The sequence below is a fragment of the Grus americana genome, chromosome 4 (assembly GCF_028858705.1).
Source record: "Grus americana isolate bGruAme1 chromosome 4, bGruAme1.mat, whole genome shotgun sequence".
Taxonomy (NCBI): domain Eukaryota; kingdom Metazoa; phylum Chordata; class Aves; order Gruiformes; family Gruidae; genus Grus; species Grus americana.
This window is the reverse complement of record NC_072855.1, coordinates 29,526,928-29,549,130: the sequence shown is the minus strand read 5'-3', so window position 1 is coordinate 29,549,130 and position 22,203 is coordinate 29,526,928. Positions and strand designations below refer to the sequence as shown.

The following is a 22,203-nucleotide window of genomic DNA, read 5'->3' as shown; positions in this document are numbered from 1 at the left end:
GAGGGGGCGGGGTGGTTGTGGTAGGGTGCGCGTGTGGAGCCTGCGGCGGTTGGTCTGAGCATCGGAGTTCCGAGCGGGCGTCGGGGAGAGGTCGTTGTGCTGCGCCTCCCCTCCCGCGTTCCCCCTCAGGGAGACGGCGTGGGACTGCCCCTGGAACAGTGGGACGGCTAGTGCCTCTGGGCCGCCGCGGTCGGGGGTGAGGAGGTGGCCCTCTGCCTCAGTGAGAAGCGCCGCGGCTGCTCAGTCGCGCTCCCTGCGGCAGTCAGGGGCATACCCGCGACCTGGGCCATGACGCGGCTTTCGTCTTCGCTGGGACAGAGGTGTCGACCTCTGCCCAAGCCGAACTCTAGGGACCCGGAGGTCTTTAACTCAGAGAAACAAAAGTGTCTTCGGTGTGAAGTAGCAGCTGTGTAGCGGTTTTGAGGAACTAAATACTGCTGATCTCTGTCTAAACTCCCATCTAAGCCCTTCTTTAGGAGGCTTAGAATCTGTCTGTAAGGATAGTAAAGTAAGCCTCAAGCCCGCGCTAATACCCTTGCTGACATTACAGCACATGCAGCTTGCTGTAGAGCACGCCTGGGTGGCATGGTGGAACCAGGCCTGTCATCCTATGAGTGCACAACGTGGATGTGAGACACAGCTCTTTTTCTACTTCAGCTGAGATGTGCTACCTGACTGGGGATACTGCTAAGAGGTTTTTAGGGTGAGTACAAGCAGATTAGCGTAAACTGAGAATTAGTAATTTGTAGCACAGAGACTTTGAATGTTGCCCAGTGTAGGTAGGAAGCGTAACATCTTGGCTCCCATGGAGTAGTGAATTCAACAAAAGTTCCTGCTTCACAAGGAGGTGGATATATTGCTGATAATTCATGGTTTCCTGTCTCAGTGAGAAACAGTATGTCTTGGCTCATCCTGAGTTGCTACCAGCACAGCACCTGTAAGTGTGTGGAAAGAAAATAAGAGGTTGGCCCTGAGAGTTTTCTGAACCCTGCATTTAAATTCCCCTAGCAGATCTAAACTGATCTGTTTCAGCCTGAAACAGTCACATAGTTGTAAACAAGAGATAGCTCCAGAAATTGTGTCTTATCATTTCTAGTTACTTCATCTGTCTGATACTTGCTCAAAACATTGTTGCAGAGGTAATCCCTGTGCCAGTACGTTTATTGTGAGCATATCAGGATTCAAAAGCTGTCTTGGGGCTCGAGGTAAGTCACTCTCTGTGTATGAATTCATGAGGTATGTAGCTCCAGGTTATTTCAGGTGGGGTTCTCTGCAATGACCATTTTCTACAGTTAGACACCTAAGTGTGATCAGTCCTTTCTTTTAATGTAGCCAAACGGATGAAGTAGCATCCAATATTTACATTTTTACCACCTGTGCCAGTAGGATGTATGTCAAGCTCAGTTTCTTCTCTTCCAGTACAGAATGTAAACTGGCACCTCTGTTAGCACAGCAAACCACTGATCAGGATCCATCCCGGACAAGCATTTAAATCATTCAGATAAAATCCTCCTCCTTTTTCTTCCCCTGCATGGGCTTTCTTCTGTCTTCCTCATACAAACTTTGCACTGTTTGCTTTCTCTCTGGCTCCATGAAACTTACTTTCATGTCTGATGGTGGCACAACTTCAAGAGAAGGAATGCAGAGGCCACCTGTCCTGTCCGTCCCTTCCCAAAACTTCATTATAGAATAGATCACTGTCCTAACAGGGTCAGATGCGGATTTGAGCCTCTTTACATGCAGGAAAGGCTCTCCTGTTTCCTGGGCAAGTGCTGTAACCATTGAGTTACTACCTGAAAGACTGCAGGCAGATCTGCCGTTTCTGTGTTTTGTTGGAGGGAAAGAGCTGCCTCTAACTTTTATCTGAACAAACTTCTGAGCTGGGCATTGAGTCTGCCTACAAGCCTGGGTATCTCAGGGACTTGTGGGAAGACCCACATTACTGCTGGATCTAAGGACAGCTTAATTTTGAGATGGATCCTGGATCACTAACCAGGAGAGATGCAGGTCTGGTCATGAGCAGAATTTGCAGGAACTTGAGTTATCACGGGAGCTTGACTAGTGAACAGAAAAATGTTTAGGGGGGAGTGTGTATGGACAGTTGTTACAAGAACTACACTTAAGAATCAGGTATTTAATGTGTCTCCTTTGCTCCACTCTGGTCACCTCATGGTGAAGAAAAGCCTTTGCTTCTTTTTAGTGTGAGAGGTTAGCAGGTTCTACGCATGCCCAGGAAAAACTGTTGGGCACCTGGTCAGCTATGCCAGTAGATGTTGTTAGGCCTGTTTATATTAGGGCACTTCCACTTTAGGTAGTCATGGAGAAGAATATCTGAAGGTCTGCCTTTTGAAGTTAGCTGAGTGCCTTGGTTATTTTGTGGATTTAGTGTTGAGCTGTTTAAGGAGGCTGTGGTGATCTGAACTCAGTTGTTCAAATCTTAGAGTGGAGCTCTGTCTTTGTGGGATGCATGAATTTAATCTCAAAATCACTGGTCAGATACATCTCTCAGCTGAAAGACTTTTGAAAAACATTTGTTTAAAAATGCCATGTTGTGTTCACCACAATGCACAATTGTCATTAATGTTTCATTTCAGTGTCACTGTCTTTCTCCACACTGATATGAAGGAAAACAAAGCAAGTAAAATCTTGATGTGACCATCAGTTTTTGCAGATGGATGACAGTATTGACAGGTTTGGGACCTTACAATGTAGCAGGTTGGGGTTTTTTTGGTTTTGTTTTTGGTTTGGGGGGCTTTTTTAGTATATTTTAAATTCACACTGAAAATGCCACTTACAGCCTGTCTGCTGTCAAAATATCCTTTTTGTTTTTTTCTTAGAGTGTACATTAGTTAAAATTAGAGCCTGTAGAATAGAACAAAAATAATAAATAAAATCTTTGGAGAAGAAGAGGAGGGCAAGTCAGGATTGTTATTTCCTTTCCAGAGGCAGAAATAGCAATACATTTTTGTTAGAAACTTAAGTTTTCTGTAACTTTTGCTCAGTGAGTCTCTTCTTGTTTGATAAATTACTTCCATGGCTAAAAATTTTGGTTATCTCTTTCTAGGCGATACGTATGATTATAAGTTAAATAGTATTTTTCCAACTGAAAGCACATTTTGCATAGGTAAGAAAAATTCCAGTAAAGTTTGCTAGTGAACTTCCTTGCTGAATAAAATACCTGATAAAGAGGCCATTCTTCAAGCTTCTACTTTATGAAAATGTGGGAATATTTTCAGTTGAGTAGTGTCAGGGAAGATTAATATTATGAAAACTGATGAAACAATATGCAGAAGTTCTCTTACTGTCACTGTTCAAAGCTCCTAATACAATTTTTCTGAAACACAATTAAGCAGAAGGAAAAAGGCAGGAGTAAGATATTGTGAGATAATTACACCTCTAGGCCATTATCGAGTATCAAACTGGCTCTTCATCGAATAGACTTTTTAATGGTTATCACTATAGAACTCTTAGGCCATTTTATCTATTCAGTCAGCCTTTGGTGTAGCCATCAATGTATTTCTGTCTGTCTTATTCTGTTGTCTTTGGGTTTTCAAAAAAAAAAAAAATTAAGTCAGATGCTGTAAATATATTTTGTTTTCTTCTGTAAAATAGCAAATTCTGAGAAAAAGGAAGACATGGTATTCCATCTCTGCCAACTAGTATAATGTTAAATCAACATAGATAGGTAAGATTCAGAGATGAATTTAATGCAAAGTTTTATTTTCTGTGCTTCGTATTTGGTAGGTGACAGTATGATTTGTTAGGATTCTAAAGGTAAAGTTTTATCATATTTTAAATAAAGATAAATAATTTCTCAGGTAGTTTAAAAATGTTGGGTAAGCATTGCTTTGAAGCTGATAGTCCTAAAGAATAGTGATTCCAAAGTTGGGTGGTTTGGTGGTTGTTTTTCTTTTTTTACAAACGGGCCCCCAGGAGACTCCCTGCATTTTCTGTGGATTGCCATGAATTTTTCATGGACTACAACTCACTTTTACCATTAGAATTTCAGGTGTAAATAGAGTGGCTTCTGCAGACCTGCTATAAGCCATGCACTACAGCCTCAGTCCATGGACTGCAAGTTGGCATTTGGCATTGTACTAAAGCTCCCAATCTGTTCTGCAGCTTCAACCTTCACGGAAAATTCTTAGTCCTCATGCTTGTGTCTACATATTTTCCATTCTGTTAAAGACATATTGATATTTTTTGTAGAACAAAATTTTATGCAAAATACAAAATATAAAAAAGCATTTGTAAAATTCTAAACATACATTGTCAGCACTGAAAGTATTTCAGATATCTGAATTCTCTTTTAATTCTTATTATGTAGTCTGTCACCTTCCAGAAAATATAAGTATTGTTTTAACCACCTTTTCCATTAAAATGCCCTTTTAATTGCCTGGAAACGTATCCTAAATTTGATTCTGTTCCAAACACTTGTTCAGCAAAACTGACTGATGATTACCCATTTCTGGACCAGAGTTTATTACAAGAAAAACATAAATGAACCCTCTGTGGAATTTTCTGAGATTTCTGGAGAGGAAATGCAATATCCTCTTTGTAGCACAGAGTGAGCAGATACTCTAGTCTCAGTTTTGCTACTAACTTTCCAGGGTAACTTCGGACAAGTTGCTAAATTTCTGCTGCCTGTTTTGTTGCTTTGTAAAAGAAGCTAATATTAACTTGCCACCCAATAATTTGACAAGTCTGAGTGAATGTTTGCAAAGTACTCTGAGAGCTTCAGATGGAAAATGTTATGAAAGTCCAAGCCTCTGCTAGCCAAAGAGGATATTTACAATAGGTTCTCATTTTATGTAGTGAAATAAAAATGTTCAAGTATATAACCAGATGAGACCAAGACTGATCTAAAATTAAATGCAGGAGGCATTTTTTTTGACCTTTCAACAGAAATTATATAAGCACTCTTAGGTTATAAATAGTCCTTTGTTTTCCTTCTCTTTGTCTAACACTCAGAAGAAACACAGGGTTAGTTGTTTGTTATAAAGAGATAGGGCAATGCTTTAGAGTGGAAACAATTGTTCACTGTTCTTTATTTATACAGTTCCTATAATGTTTGCAACTAGCATTTGTTGCTTTTCTTAGCATATTTTTATCTTCAATAAACCTTCTAGTCCTGAAAATGACAACACCAGAAGAAAATCAAAACACTCACCAGCCCATGTCAAGTACAACAGTTTCTTTCCTCTTACCCAGTTTGATATGTGACTGAAAAGCAAAAAAGCCAGTGCTAATCTATCATTAAACTGGCATGTAAACACTTGTGTATTATTTCCTAGTTTTATTATGAATCCTTAGAAATAAGACATGAAATGTGTCCACCCTTAAATGAAAGTATTTTTATTAGCGTTAAGGATAATGATACCAAATTCTTCACAGAACAATGTATGTATGTGCGTATTTCCATATATGCTTATTTTCAACACTAGTAATTTCCTTGAACAGCCAATAAGTGCTTAACTAATAGCAATTTAATTTTGTGTTTAAAAAAAAAAATTAACAGAAACCACCTGAAACCTTACCCCAAAGTAAAAGGAATTGTCATCAGTGAGAAAGCAAAAGTATAAAAATACCTCTTACCTTTTTCTTACCTTTTTGTTTTCCTTGACATTTACATATATGTGAGGTAAATGGCTTTATTAGTTACCACATTTTGTTTCATTTAAACTTTTAATCACCTTTCAAACACATTCATTTGCTTCATGACGTTTCACTGAGAGCAAGTATGATTTTCTACAGCAAATTGGAATAAACTGGCTGCAGCAAAGAGTACACAACTAGGCTTCTGGAATAAAAGGGATCTGAGTTTAAAAAACAGCAATAGTGCAGTACTGACAGTCTCTACAGGCTACTTAGAAATGCACTGGAGGCCATTCAGGCTTTGATTGCTTCAGAACTGAGGCTGGGGGTGGCCAGTCCTGAAATGACACCTTGGCTTAACTCCCATTTCCTTTGGTTATGTCGAGAAAACCTGCGATATTACATGTAATCCAGTCCTCAGAGTTTAAGCAAATTAAACACTTCGGATCAAATTCACACATAATGTAAGATCATGAACTTAATGGAATTATACGGAAGATTATTTTTTTCTCAGTGTTACATTATTTGATGGCTCTTTTTCATAGTGATTTGTGGATCTATGAAGCAGTTTAGTAGCCCTGATGACTTTACTCCGTAACATCCAAAAATCTTTCTCCATCCTGACTTCAAATGTCTGCAGTGATTTAATATAACTAATCCAACTTATTGAGGAAAGTTCTGTCCCTGTGACAACTCCATTTTGAGTTTCTGTGCTGAAACTGTCAACAGGATGCCAACAAATGCCAAATTTAATACCATTTTTATAAAGTGGGCACTTGTCCACAGTGAGCTGGGTTGAGGCCACTTACCTAACAGAATTCTCAGGGTAGAAATTTATCTTTAGATGCTACTGCTGATGCCAGATTTTTATTAATAATCATAGACCTTCTCTTGAAATAAAAAAATATTACTGACTTCAGAATGTTTCCTGTAAATAAAGCCTGTGGGGTCAGGCTCTATAGACTGAAATTATTATATTCTAGCATCATGAAGTAAAAAGCATAGCTAAGCACAAGTGTGCCATACTTCCAGGTGCTGTTAGCAGCAGAGGTGCCTGTAGAAATGTTAGCAGTTGTCTCTCTTCATTTGAGTGATTTCCGCAACCTAGCAGAGGAACAATAAATGGGCCTTAAGCTTCTGCTGAAAACAGCAACATCTGCTAAGGAAAAGGGGCATTCTAAGATGAGGCATTGCCCTAGCTGAACTCTGTTCTTGCTTCTCTCGGATTTGCTGTGTGGCCCCAAGTTAGCTATTTAACAGCCCTGTGCCTATTACCACGTGTCTAAATTTAATATACTGCTCTACCTTGGAGAAAGGCATGGGCCTGAACTTGTGTTTGAAGAACAACTGAGATTATTGCATTAACAGTGTTGTATAAATGCCACGTGTTGTAAACTTGTGAGTGAGCACTTTGGCACTAAGGTGCGTGATGTGGACATGGTCCCAAAACAACATTTGTGAAGATAAATGTTGTCTGCACGAATAGCAATGCAAAGCACCTACTGTGGGCAGTAAATTACATTCCAGCCTACTGTTCTCGGGGGTTGCAAGTGCCTGGGCTTCTGTATACCTCAAATTAGGGGGAGAGACCATGTCCCAAAGTGCCGTGCTGCCGTCACTGCCACACATCCATGTCGTCCTGCCTGGACTCTGCCTTCCTGTCCTTCACCCTGCTAGGCAGTGTGATTCCCTATGCACCGACCCCTGAGTTTTTGCAGCCCTGTGGCCATTCCAGGCCTGGTGATTAAGACACCTCCGCTCCCTTTGGAGCGCCCGTCCCACGCCGCTGCGTGCCGCCGGAGGGGCCGCGGGCCGGGAGGAGGCGGCAGGGGCAGCCCCCCCCGCGCCCCCTCCTCCCCGCAGCGCATTGGCTGCGGCAGCAGCCGCCCCGGCCGGGCCCGCCGGGGGTGCCCCCGTGCCGGTCACTGCCTCTGACCTTCCCTTCCCCGGCGCTGTCAGAGCGGATCAGCGGGCGCGGCGCTGCAATGGAGCGGCGAGCGGCAAGGGCAGCCGCCAGGAGAGGAGGAGGAGGAGGAAGGGAGAGATTAGCGCGGTGCCGGCTGGCGCAGAGGCGCGGCTGAGCGCTCCAGCGGGAGCCCGGGGCCCTGCGGACCGTGCGAGAGTCAGAGGCGGAAGGAGCGGAGATGCGGCTGCTCTCCCCGCGCTGCTAAAGCTCCCGGTCACTGGCCCAGAGGAGGAAGAGCAGGAAGGTCCGTCCTTCTCGCCGGTCTGCCAGCGCAAAGGGTGCCTGTGCAGTCCCCTCCTCTTGCTTTTATCCCAGCCCCGGAGCAGGAGCAGAAGCCGCCGCCGCCGCCGCCGCCGCCGCCGCCGCCCCCTCTCCCTTCCTGCGCTCTTCCCACCATGAGCGGGGCTGTTTTCACCTTATAAAGATGGCGGTGTGGGATCGCTGCAACCTTTAGACTAATGACTGTCAGAAACATCGCCTCCATCTGTAATATGGTGAGTGCTCGCGGGCAGGCGCGCCGGCGGGGGGCGGCACAGCTGCCCCTCCGGGGGCAGGCCCTGCTGGGGCCGGCGGAGGGGCGGCTGGGGGGGCTCCCCCCAGGGGCGCCAGGCAAAAGAAGCGACCGCATCCCTGCCCCCGGCGGAGGGGCAGCCGGGCAGGCTGCGCCAGGACGTTCCTGGGATGGAGTTGGCCGCCGAAGAGTGGCGATGTCCCGAGGAGTTTTCCCGGAGCAGCCCGGGAGCGGGCCGGGGAGAGACGGAGATGCTGAGCCGGTGCGGGGCCCTCCGGAGCGGGGCTGGCCCCGGCCGATAGGCGTTGCAGAAGGAGCCGCAGCCCACCCTTCCTCCTCCTGCCCTAATAATCCTGCGAAGCCCCAAAGTTGGGCTCTGTATCCACATTAAGTCGGTGACCCCATTTAGCCCTCTCAGGCAGGTACCCAGTGGTCTCATGGGGCCAGGAGCTCCCCAGGTTACACAGAAAACGAGGATGTTTAGGTGCCCGATAATATGCTTTCGGATCCCGATGCTAGGTAGTCTTGGCTTTAGAGCTAACATCAGGGTTTAGCTTGCATTGCATGCCACTCAGGACTGCTGGTTGTTAAGTACTCTTGAGTCACTTAGCTTTCTCTAAATCAGAGTAGGCAATTAGGAAGGAATAAGGAAACATTAATATTTTAGTTATGTTCAGACTTTGCCGCTTTCCTCCCCAGGAACAGTTGAAAGGACACTTTCGGCATTGTACTTGGGTCTAATTTTAATCCTAACAAACTTGGGGCATCTGATTGGGTTAAGATTTTTGAAACTTCTTGGAGGGAAAGAGAGAGCTCAAATTTTATCAAAGGTTTATTAATACAGTGAGGCAGTAATAAACTTAACAAAGAAATGTGTGCGTGCTTAGCACCCCAATGCAAACAGAAGAGAAGCCTATTTCTGCACATTTTGTTGGTTTAGTCTGTATTTTTCCCCCTTACTTCCAGGTTCTTCAAGAGCAGCTACTCGCAGCTGCCAGCTGCCCTCCATGTGGTGCCCCAGCATGCCTTGTGCTGGTGATGCCACACATACCATTCATCTGCCCTGGAGAATGGAGCCTGCCTCTGGGGTAAGGCGACAGGCACAGCCCCAGAGGCCTGGCTCCTGCGGGGTCAGCAGCAGTGGTCTGTGGGAGGGAGTGTGGATTGCGAGCCTGCTCGCCTTCCACGTGTCCACGCTTCCACTCAAGTGGGCTTGCTCTTTTATTTCCAACCAGATGTCCAGGGCATCCCATGCATAGTTCTGACCTAAGCCTCAGTCCTCCCTATGAAACACCTGCTCTGAAATGCAGAGAGGGAGGGTTGGATTTAGGGTTAAAAAGACTTGCTACAAAATCCAGACTTGGGGTAAAGTAATCTGGGTGCTCACCTTTCTTCACCAACAGTAAGTAGTTTTCTAAACTTTTCCTTGTCCTTAATAATTTCCAGTCCTGTGGGCCAGTGGGCCATGGATACTGCAAAGAAAGGTTTAGGAAATGGTACGGAACTGAGAAGAAAACCTGGGTGCATTTACCTTCCTTCTGAGGCAGGCTTCGGTTTTTATTGCTGATGAATGGTGGGTGTGATGCCCTGCAGACTACATAAGAGAGCACCGCATGAAGGGGAGCTGGAGACTCTCAGGTGGTTGTAAGACTTTAACATTGTCATAAAGCACTAGGAACTCCATGATTTCTTTTGTGTGCTTCAGACAGATGCGCTTGTATACAGTACGCTTCTCCCAAAGACTGAACAGATTTGCAGCAAAACTGATGAGATTGTTCTAATGGTGTGCTGCTCAGCTGTCGCTGTCAGTGTATCCTGCAAAAATAGGAGTAATAGAGAGACTGAAGGGAAGAATTAGAGCCTCAGGCAGAAAAGGCATACAAGGGCTCATAGTTCAAGGCAATTCTAGCTCCTGGTACCAGTACTGTGACAGAAGGTGAAGCTGGTTTAATGATAATGATGTTTTAAAGCTACATATTCCTTGGGGTCTGTGTATGTAGCTTTTAGAGATGTTGCATTGTGATGGCCACATTTAGTCTTTTCTGGATAACCCACAGGGACTGAAAGTTCTTTTAGGAAAAAAAGCTGAGATTTTCAGAAAGCTACAGGAATTTGGGGCTGTAAGAGAAACATGAATTCTTTGAAGTATTAGCAACACTGTATTATGGCTCCTCCAAAAATGCATCCTCTTAGATGAGGTGGTGGACTTGATCTCAATGGTCTGTAGGAGGAGCTATGACAACCCTCTGTAAGAATGGGACTTTGGAAGGTTAGAGGTATATGAGAAAGCCTTTTACCTGTATAAAACCTGAATATTTGCAGTGCTAGTTTGATTTAAGGCATCTGTAGAAATCTACCAGATGAAGATGTTAATTCCCAGACCTCGTTGCTGCACTATAACATAGTGCTTGAAGAACTGAACTACTTACAATTTGTGGACTGAGAAGTAGCAGCATAATTCTTAGGTAATATACTATATTTAGGTATATAATGCTGCATAATAATATTTTTCTAAGTTTTTTGACCTGGTTGAACACAGTAATGAAAAAAAAAAGTTCTGTTCTTCTTTATCTTTTTCCATTCCCATTCCAGCTTGTAATTTTGCTCTTCTGAAGATGGTAGAGATTCAGTCTTTTCCAGGAAGGACCAAAACAAGTGTAGTGAAGCAAGAAAGCCAGGGACAGTATTTAACTTGCTTGCAAAAGAGATCTAGTACTATATGTTCACTGGATAAGCTCTCACATGCTGAGGCAGACACAGTAGGAGCTAAGCAGTAAGAAAAAATGTTAGGTGCAAACTTTCCACTTGACACATTTATTTGTAGTAAACATTTAAATGCACAACTTCTAGAATTAAACAAAATTCCTCTTGTCTTTTACCAGTTTTGACCCCCTAGTTATAATAACAATAGTACTAGTTATCATTCGCTGATTTGGTTAATGAGACCAAAGAGCTAAAACTTGTTCTGCTGAGGCAGAGGGGATGAAGGCAACTGTGCCTGAAGGCATCGGTGGGACTCTTATGTGGGCACAGTGGTCAGCCTTACTGAAAAGGGAGGTCTAGTTGCCAGGATGTTCCTCTTACCTGGCTTTCAGACACTGGAAAGTTCATCCACTCTGTCTGCACCCCAGGTTCGCCACAGGAGGAGGTATACAATAGGCAATCATCAGCTTTTATGTAGGGCAGGTATGGTAGATGTGAAGAAGCATAAGATACACTGAAGAAATCCTGTATGAGGGAATACCAACACCTGGTGCCATGTAAGTCTTGTAGACTGTAGACACAAACTAGGGATGTGGGTTTAGCCCCTAGGATGCTGTAATCCTCTTAGGTATTGTTTCTGTGAGATAACCCAATGACTCAAGTACAAAATGCTGGTTCAAAGGTAGATAGGCATGCTTGCATTTCAGGATTGTTGCTTACTGAAATCCTCTGCAGTATGTTTCTCTGTTGATGAGCTTTTGGTACAGTCTTGAGTTCTGAGTTAAGCTCATGCTGCAGCTGTGGCCTAGGGATATTACTGTTATGTGCAGTGAAAGGCATCTAACCGTTTCAGAATGTATTGACATATGTTTTTACAGAGATGACTAACAAGCTCTGTGGACCATATTTCTCCTAAATACCTTTTAGTATTCTGCTGAGAACAGGTATTAATCCCTCCTTTTGTAATTTTGTAGTAGTATTTCAAGTAATCTGATCTGCATTTCAGAGTGCTCTGTCAATGTAATAAATGGGACATTCTGAACACATTCAGATCGCTTCTGATACAAGGTATTGTCTGAAGTACCTCACAGTTGCTCCTAGTAGTTGTTGTATAGATATCCTTTGGAAAAAAAGTTGCAGTTCCTCAGATTAATTTTGTTTTTCATTAATTGGTCTTTCATGTTACCCGTTCTTCTCATAGTCTCTATGAGTTTCATAACAATTGGTGTTTTTCTTCAGGAAAACATTCACACAGTTCACCAGGAAGTATGTGAACACCTGTGAATTTCAGCTTTCATTTTTAAAAACAAGAAAAAATTTCTAAGCATCCTAGAAACTAGTTGTAGAGAAGAACATAAAAACCTGTGAGTCTCTACATTCAGGAAGCAAATAACTGTTGGATTTTTTATTTGTTTGTTTTTAATGCCATGATTTTAGAGACTCGTCACAGGATTAATTTGAATATATGGCATGGGCAGAATGAGGACTCAGACTACAAACATAGATTTGGAAAATGCCTGATATAAAAAAAAAATTACAATTGTAATGCTGTAAAAATAGTCAAATTCTGCTTTGTACAGTAAGAGTGTTATTTCGTTACAGAGTTGATCACTATGACTTTCAACTGCATTTATTCATTTGGACATCCTGCAGTGTATATTTCTTTGTGACTTTTAAAACTTCTCATAAACAGAGATTAAGGCAGAATAATACATGGCAAGACAGTAAAACAGCTATCTGAAGGCATATTTAGATTGATAAGGGAAAATAGATTTTTACATCTGTAAAAATGAGTTGCAGGCAGTTCAAGCAATGCAATTTTAGAAGCATAGCCTCAAAAGTGCACAATTTCAGTATGATATACATAGAAAATATAGAAACAAAAATATGAAAAATACAGGGAATATGAAGTCTAATTATCATAATACCTTTCTGAAGTAATGAGAAACTTGAGAGTATGGCTGACAAATGGGTAGTGGACTGATAAGCAGAAAGTGTGCATTCCATCAAAAGATAAACAGAAGTCCACAAAAGATAATTTGTATTGGATAGAGAAGGATATGTAAAGTGAGAAGCATCCTAATACATAATTTTCAAGGTATAACCTGGACTAATGGCTGAGGCTTGTCTTGCATGAATACCTTTTTCATGGCTAAAGTGCCATAATATATAATGCACTTAGTTGTTTAGAAGATAAGCACAACAGAACGATTCCTGAGTACAATGTGTGGTTTCCAGTGTGTTTCTTTTAGATGCATATAGTCTTTGGCTTCAAGTTGCTGAATTAAGAGCAAATCAGTGGTTATGTTAAATACCTTAATAAATGAACCTCTTAATTACAGCTCAGCAAGGCTGAGTGAGTCTGAATTGTGGAAGAGATGGGATTCAAAGCAGACTCTGGACCCTGATCAACTGTGTGTGGTGGGCAAGTGCCATGCAGGAGGTGAGGTTCTGATGGGCTTGAAGAGCCACAGTCTGTGGAGTGTAAATCATGGCCAGCCAGAGAAACAGTCAGCAAAGTCTCTTCTGCTGATCTTCCTTTGGCCTCGAGAAACTATCCTTGGCTGGCTGCTTGGTAGATGCACTTATATACGTTTACGTACATTACATACTCTTAACACCACAGTGTATCAGTACTTCTGGGGAAGAAATGAGCTTGCACCTCCACCGTCAGGGTTCCATTATAGGCATGTTCTTCGATATGCTCAGCCTTTGCAGAGAAGGCTGCTGTGCTGACAGTTTCAAGCCAGCCATTACTGGATATTGTGTGTTGCGGTTATCTAATTTGATTTCACAATTAATGACCTAATAACAGTTGCATCTAAACTGTCCTAGGACAATAAAGTCTCCAACTGTCCACTGGAATTCCATTTGATAAACCTGTTTTATTTCTGATGTATGTCTGTCAAACTTGACGATTTCCAGTGATGGCGACTACATCATCTCTCTAGGCAGTCTATCCCAATGCTTCAGTGCCCTTATGACTAGAAAGTTTCCTAATGTCTTACCTGAATCTACATTACTGTAATTTGAACATGGTACTTCACATCCTGTCCACTCTTGAGATTGAGAACAGACTAGTTCCCTTCTGTAGCAAACTATATACTTGAAAATATTGTCATGCCCTGCCTCAGCCTTTTCTGTCTTATGCAACACAACCCTGTTCAACCCTTTTTTACAGGTCATTTTTCTCTAGAGTTGAGGTTTTCATTTTGACCGCCTTCTTTCAGACTCTCGCCAGTTATGTTCATCTTTCTTGAAATCTAGCACCCAAACCTGGACATAAGGTCCTGTCTGAAGTCTTACCAGTGACAAGTTGAACAGGAAAGTTACTTCAAGAACTTTGTAGACTAGTGTCTGTAAGAATTTCATTATGTTGTCAACATTTGTTGTTGTTGGTTTTATGTTGGTTTTTTTTTTTTGAAATAGCACTGTGTAGCTGATGCTTATTTATCTTATATGACACTATGGTCTCCAGACTCCCTTCCCCTTCCCCTTCCCCTTCCCTTTAGCACTATTACCTTAGTCAGCTGTTTCTCATTCTGTACAAGTGCAGGTGATTCTTTTCTTCATGTGCATAATCTTGCACTTGGCTCAGCTGAATTTAAACAGTTTTTAGAGCATTTCTGTAAAAGAAAAAATTGTCAAAAATTGATTGTCAAAAATAATTTTGAATTTTAAACCTGTCCTGTGACATAACTGCAGCCCTCATGACTCATGTTATATTGAGATTTAACGAAGATATTCTTTCTTCTGTCTCCAGGTTATGAAAGAGTACTCCAGCTGATGCAGCTGTGATGAAGTCTAGAAGGTGCCTTGCCTTTAGAATGCTCTGAGGCACCAAGTATGCAGTCTGGGTGGCCCAGACAAAAATGTTATTGAAGAAATTGTAGTCTGTAAGCAAACCTCAGTCTCTTTTTCACTTGTGAGGCCATCTTGAGGTTATGTGTTCTGAAGAAGGAAACTGGCCCCCAAAAAAATGTTTTTGCTACTTGTTCCAGCAAAAGCCTGAGTGCCACTAATCCAAGAGCAATTAAGCTGGGAATGAAGACAGACTCATGAGAGAATACAGAGTTGCAGTTTGGTAAAGGTTGTCCAATCATGGAAACTTTAAAGGTCGATATTTAAAAAAAAAAATTATGGATTTAGATACTGAATTTGTAACACTTCACTAGAACCTCACTTCCAGTCCTTGGTTGCTTTGTGCTTGGAGGAAACCATGTTTTTTAAGTTATATAAGACTGAGTGGCTTAAACACTTTGTCTGAGATACTAAGTGGTTCAGGATTTCAGGCCTCTCAATTTTTATCCATTTCTTGGTAACCACACAGTAAAGAGCTGAAGTTATTTATGTTGTCCTAGCTTTTTGCTGGGATAGAGTTAATTTTCACAAAAGCCGGGATATGACACAGCCAGGACAGCTGACCCAAACTAGCCACAGGGAGTATTCCATACCATATGATGTCATACTCCGTATATAAGGGGGATCGTTGGCTGTGGAGGAGGGGTCGCTGCTCGGGGATGGGATGAACATCAGGTTCCTGGCAGTGAGCAAACTGCATTGTGCATCACTCACTTTGTGTATTCTTTTATTAGTATTGTTGTTATTTTCCTCTCCCTTTGCTGTCCCAGTAAACTGTCCTTATCCCAACCCACGAGTTTTATCTTTTTCTTCCAATTCTCCTCCCCATCCCACCCAGGGTGGGGGAAAAAGTGGGTGAGCAGCCATGTGGTGCTTAGTTGTCAGCTGGGGCTAAACCACAACATATACATACTACTTAGATCTGTGATTAGAGATAGTTTGGTGCATCCAGCAAAATCAAGTTAGGCATCGCCTTTCAAGCTCTTGTAATTTGCCTTAATGATCAGAAAACTCTTTGGAGAAAATGTACAAAAATAATTTATTTAGATACATTGTATTAAATCACCTTTACCTTCAAAAATATGAGTACATGGTGGGTTTTGGGTCAGTCAATATCTTTTTACTGTTTACTGTGATCCCCTATGTTTTTCATAGCATCAGCTCTTTCCTCTTTTATCTTGTGGCAACAAAGACCCAAAATACCTCTGCTGGAGGAACAATACAACATTTCTTTGCAGAAAGGAAAAAAAGCTAATCTGATTAAATTCAACCATCTTGTGTGACTTACACTTTAAAAATTATAGAAATATTTCAGGTTTGACATTTAAGATCTATGGCTTTGGAATAAGGCTCATTCAGCTATTCCAATTACTCACCATACCTCTCTGAAAGTTGAGGTTGTCCCTGAGGATGGTCAAAGTCCAACACCAAGGACAGTTGATATATCTGCTGAAAGCAGTTGCGTATATACTGCATGGCATGATACTGCTTGCTCTTTTCTTACTCTCGTTTTCTTTGTGTTGCTTCTGGGAGCTAAGTTTGGATTTTATTTACAGTTGCTTTCTCTCTTTTGAGTTATCCATCACTGACATTTGTTGGCCAGGAGGCCTTCCACATCTTTCTTAATCTTCTTTTTCCCTTCCCTCCCATATGCTGTGCCTTCCAAAATCCTGAAACTCAGGCTGCCTGGCCCTGAAGCCATTTCTATTTTTATTCTAATTTCTCTTCTACCAGCCCAGACGTCACCCTTAGTTTGTCTTAAATTTTCAGTTTCTCCCTTCAGGAAACAACTCTATTTCTAGCACTTTGCTCTCACTTTCCCTGAATACTAAGAAAAAAAATCTAGTTCACAGCTGTATATGATCTGAACCCCTTCGTCATGGACCAGCCATCTTCCTTCACTGATCTCTTGTCCTTTATATATTTGTTAAATTTCTGTTTCCACGATTCAAATTTTACATGGGTTTTTTCTTATATTTTTTAGATTTTCTTGTGAATGAGATATTTATTGTTATTTCTTACTTTGTATTTTGTTGTTTGATGCTTATTCATACTGTTTCTGTTTATCTGGTAATACTTATTTAGTAGGTTTTCCATAGGTGACTTAGATCCTAATTTCTTCACTCCACTCATTTACTTTAAGTTAAGCACATGCATATTTCTAGAAAGTTAGTGCCATTTTTTTATAGCTCTATCACACTAGCAACTCTAGTTTGATTTGCTGTCTTCTATTTGCAGTATCTTTCATATTAGCTCTATTTCATTTCTTATCCTCCATAGAATAATTGTATTTAGATTATTTTGCTACATGTGATTTACTGATCTGATGTCTTTTTTTTTTCCCCTGCACTGTCATTTTGTTTACATGCTGAAGTGCAAAGGAACAGGAGAGTTTTTTACTTAATCTGTTTCATGTGATGCAAAGCACAAATTAAACTCTTAGCAACATTATCAGAAATTTCAGCTTAAAAGAAAACTGGCAGTCTTACCCATTGGAAGGCCTAGAGCAAAATAACAAGAGAAAAAAATATAGGTCATATGGACAGAATGTTTTTGGAGCAATGCTGTGGTAGAAATCTTGGCTTAGCCTGAACTGACCCATGCTCAGCTATGTCTCCAACTGTATGCCATTTTATAAGAGCTGAATACTGATTGTTGAATTAAGTGGTGAATGCTGATTGCTGAATTAAGTGGTAAAACTTCAGAGAAATCAAGGTTCACCAGCACCACAGAATACATAGTAGGAGTTTCCATGTTGACCTAGTTCTCATTCTCATAAGGTCTGGCCACCACGGTCACTTTGTTGCATTTCCTTTATTAGTGTATTCTTTTAAGAAGGAGCCAGTCTCCTTTATTGTCTCCATACCCTGATATGAATTTATTTAATAGTCCCAGATCCCAGTTCACTGACTTATGTGGTCTCTCCTCATTTCAGGCTCTGTGGCTGCACTGATATTCTTGCTGGTTTTTATGAAAGCACAGTAGATTCAGCTGTGATTTCTCATAGCTGAAGTACAGGACTGTTTATAAGACCATAGATAATGGATTGCATTAAAAATGTGTGAGAAGGTTTTCACTGCAGAAGTGACCGAAATGATTTGCTGGGAGTGGGAAGAAGCACAGCCATGCTTAAAACCATGTTAAATAGTCATGGTTGATTTGCTCAATAGGCTAACATGTTTTTTATATTTGATATGGTTGATTTAAACTGTGTTCTGAATCATCTTTAACACATGTCTAATAACATATTTTTTCCAGTTAACCAGAAACTGTACACCCAAGCCAGGTTTATACTTTGGCTGGAAAAATTTCCAATCATTTCTTCTGCCATCATGTGAACTGCTTCTTGAGGAGATTTCCTATGCAAAACATGTAATATATATGCAGTGTGGCGTGGTTTGAGTTTACTAAATAGTGTGTCTACATTTTTTTTCTCCATGTAAGAAATACATCCTGCTTTGAAGTATTAGGTCTCTGTGCTTCTTACCTGTTTTCCTACTCTTCTTTTTCTACGAATTTAGAAGTGTCTTTTTGGAGACCTTAAAATAGGTCAGACTGAAACTGCTCTTGATATAAGAAGGCACAACTCCTAATGAAATCCATGGGAGTTATGTCAGCTTACCCAAAGACTGAATTTAGCCTCTCTGTTTTATTGGGAAACCGGCACATAGCGCTTCATTTTATATTTGTAACAGCCAAGGCCTGGTTTTGGAGAGGTAAAGCTCTATGACGAGCTCCTACTAAGCATATGTTGTTTCAGCAGCATGTACTTTGGAAATTTCCAAGCAATGTATAATTTTTATATGAAGATCGGTTAGTGCACATCATGTATTTGTTTGGTTTTCAGTGATAATTTTGTTTGGTAAATCCTGATTCTTGCTTTTTCTCACAATATTTACAAGACAATTTAAATGCTAGAAAGAATTTGTCAAACCATCTGGCATCCTCTGAAATAAGAAACCCTGGCCCTGGAGGAAAGGCAAATGAGTAATGTAGGACCAACTAGTTAGCAGAGCATGTGCATTCTACTTGTCTAGGAGCATACACTAACCTGTAGTTATGAAAGAGTAGGAGGTTACTTTTTAGAGATATTATTTTCCATGAATTCTAGAGGAAGAATTTTTTTCAGTGTGGAAGATACTTCCTGCAATACTGGAAAAACACCCATTTCATTCTTATGTTAGGGAACTTGATTTGAATGCTAGAAGTGTAATCGAAGAAAACTTTTGCTTTGATCTGAATGCTGTACAATGAGTATTAATATGAAGATGGTTTTCTTCAGAAGCTGCATTAATCTTCTGTGGTCATGTTTTTCTTTGTCAGACAAGGTTCTGAGGGTAGCAGTGGCTGCTTGCTTCACTGTTAATATCAGATAGGCAAATGTCTATCAGTTTCCTCCCTCTCAGGAAGTCAGGTGCTTTGCTGAATCTGTGCATCTTTGGCAAGGCTGACTTTCCAAGCATAGCAACTAATCTTCATGTGGAACTTACATAATTATCACACTGTCATCTCCGTTGAAAGGTAGCCAGTGATTGCTTTGTATAGATCATTCCTTTTTCCAGTTTTCTCACTGAGGTTTAGCAGTGCTTGGTGAGGACATATAACGTATCCCTTAAGCTTTGCATGGACCCTTGTGCGGGTAAAGTACTTCAGTCTCAAAGGGAATATCTGGGAAATCACATACACTTGATCTGAGCAATAAGCTACGTATATATGAGAGAAAGGGAGAGACTGGAAAGAGATTTGATAAGGGCTTGTGAAATACAAAATCTTTGGAGCTTTTCTGGAAGCTGCCAACTTGAAGGGACTGTTTTACTTTCAAGGCTTGCAAATTCTCAAAGAGCACCTGTGCTGAGTTTCACACCACTGATTCTGTTGACTAAAATCATCTTCTTTTGATGAGTTGATATGAAATAATAATCTAATACAGCAAGCAGTGGCGATGTAAGGAAACACTAATCAGACTTTGGGGAGAAGATGGGGAAGGGACACTAGAATTATTGAATTTGTTTGCCAGAAACTTTGAAAATTTTAGCTGATGAAGTCTCTGAGCAAATGTTGTATCGGACAAGCCTCAGGAACACAGGAAATTTCAGAGATTTTCAGATTTTCTGAATTTTACATGTTGGCATGTTTGCAGGGGCATTTTACATGATTTTATGAAAGTCAGCCAACTTGTGCTGTTCTTGTGTGATGGAAATTCTAAGGCATATTAATGCTTCGCACTGCAGAGCATGCTCAGTGAGGAAATAAAGTATTATGTCATTAAAGCAATTATCATGTAGGTTAAAAATTGGCTAACTGATCGGTCTTGAATAAAATGTATGTAGGGAATACTTGTCCAAGTACAGCATTTTTTGTGAGGTCCGACAGGGATCTGTACGCTCATAGAGCGGACAGGAGTGATGACATTTGCTTTGGCAGCAATCTAGCTTGCTTGCTCGGTAATCCAAGATTGTTTAAAACCAGGCATTTTAATATAGCAAAACTACAGGTAACATACAAAATTAGTGGCTGTACTTCCCAGACCAGTCGTTGCGAAAGCCCCTTTGCTGTTGGAGTGAAGATACAGCTGAACATAACTTGCCACACCGAGGCAGTGACTAAGAGATGTAACAGTGCTTGTTACAGGGCTTATGCACCATTTGGTGTTAGATAGGGCAAAGTGGCAGATTACACTTGCTTTTAATGTTTGTGATGTTGTTACTAGAACTGGGTGCCAGTCTGGAGCCCAAGTATTGTCAAAGGCTGCTGACAAATTAGAAGGGACTCAGAGGAGTTTTGATAATGCTTAGACGACCTGCCTTACATCTAGGAACTGGTTTATCCAAGATAACTTTAAGGGTTTTGCTTAAGCTTAACAAGTATCTTTATGAGGCAGGAGGGTAATGGGATCCAGCTGTTCACATACACAGTAAAAAATAAGGGGGAGGTGGGTGTGGGGAGAACCACTGTGGTTGTGACCTGTGCACATCTAATCAGACATTGCTGGAGTATCCCAGGTCAGGCCAGCTCCACTATCTAGAACTCCAAATATTTTTATTGGCTCATGTGACTGCCTATTAGTAAGACAGAGTTAGTTTGGCTGAATGGAAAAATGAGTTTCTATCTTGATGCTGTCCATAACTTTATTTTAGAATCTTAATATTCTAAATAATTTCTTCTCCCTTTTTTTATAGGGCACCAATGCCTCTGCTCTGGAAAAAGACATTGGCCCAGAGCAGTTTCCAATCAATGAACACTACTTTGGATTGGTCAATGTAAGTACTATTTTCAGTAGGCAAACCATATACAGAACTATGGCTTTGGTGTTACTTGAACTTTGGTTTCTTCTTTCTTTCCCCGCCCCCCCCTCCCCAATCCTGTTCTAAGGTAGGATTGTCTTTTTTTTTTTTTTTTTTTTTTTTTTGAAAAAGTGCTGCTCATGTTCCAGTTTTAGGCAAAGTGGGTTGCAAAACTGTATCAGATGTTTGAAGATAGCTTCATACGCCCCCAGAGAAAAGAGTTTACTGTTCTATGAATGTTTCCAGGGATTAGAGCTTACACTTCAATAAAGTTAAAATTTTAACTATGAAACGTGAGGGAGGAAGTGATGGAAGTATGCACAAGCTTAGGTACAGCAGTCTGCATCGAGGACTCTCTTGGGAGGAGCTTTTTTATCTGACTAAGGAGAGAAGGAGTGAGAAGGGTGTTTAATCACTTGTTTATTCCCATATAAATAAAATAGATATAGTAATTCTTTTCATTAAAAACATTAGTCATTCTGCTACTGAGCAGTAAGATAGAGCCCAGCAAGAGTATATTAATATATGGAAAAAAGCTTAATGAGATTCACTACAATAAATACATCTCTTCCAAGTGGAAACTTTCACTTTGTATCCTAGTTAATTTAGAACACCATAGTTTTTTTTTCTGAGAAGTGTTAGGGGTGGGTGTGGAAATACATTCCTACAGCAGCTGCATGGCAAAATGGCTGGTATGTGACAGGGCCACAGAAGCCAGAAGTCGAATGAAGCAACTAGATTTATTGTGATGCACAGGGATTAAGACTGTTTTTAATTTTACATGGCAGTTTGGGAACACCTGCTACTGTAACTCCGTGCTGCAGGCATTGTATTTTTGCCGGCCATTTCGGGAAAATGTATTATCATACAAGGCCCAACAGAAAAAGAAGGAAAATCTCTTGACTTGCCTGGCAGATCTTTTCCACAGTATTGCTACTCAGAAGAAGAAAGTTGGAGTTATTCCACCAAAGAAGTTCATATCAAGGTTACGAAAAGAGAATGGTAAGTGTACAACTGGAATCCTCTTAGACGTTCATACATTGATCAGGAAAGTATAAATAAATATTTGGCAATGTGGTCATATAAGCAGGTGTTTAGGTTAAATTTGTAAATTGCTTGTAGTACTTTTTGGGGTTTAGATATTAATATTTTAGTATCTGTGTACATGATATTATGCTTGAAATAACCATACCAGGTTTCATAAGTTCCCAGAGGTACATGAATTAGTGTTGTTTTCACAGCATGGTGGGACAGATCGCACTGTACCGTGAGCAAGGGCTGGC

The 22,203-nt window shown here is 41.1% G+C and overlaps 1 protein-coding gene across 2 annotated transcripts in view; it reads left to right on the top strand.

The window, feature by feature from the left end:
• Positions 1 to 7,384: 7,384 nt before the first annotated feature.
• The window catches only part of USP46 (ubiquitin specific peptidase 46), a 35,046-nt gene continuing 20,227 nt past the window's right edge, over positions 7,385 to 22,203 (top strand). The window contains exons 1-4 of one of the 2 annotated variants that reach the window (XM_054824295.1): positions 7,943 to 8,055; positions 13,118 to 13,218; positions 20,816 to 20,896; positions 21,709 to 21,922. In XM_054824295.1, the coding sequence (XP_054680270.1) occupies positions 13,210 to 13,218; positions 20,816 to 20,896; positions 21,709 to 21,922 (304 nt within the window). In that variant the 5' untranslated portion in view covers positions 7,943 to 8,055; positions 13,118 to 13,209. Of the gene's footprint in view, positions 8,056 to 13,117; positions 13,219 to 20,815; positions 20,897 to 21,708; positions 21,923 to 22,203 lie in introns of both variants that reach the window. The other variant, XM_054824294.1, reaches the window with a different exon arrangement.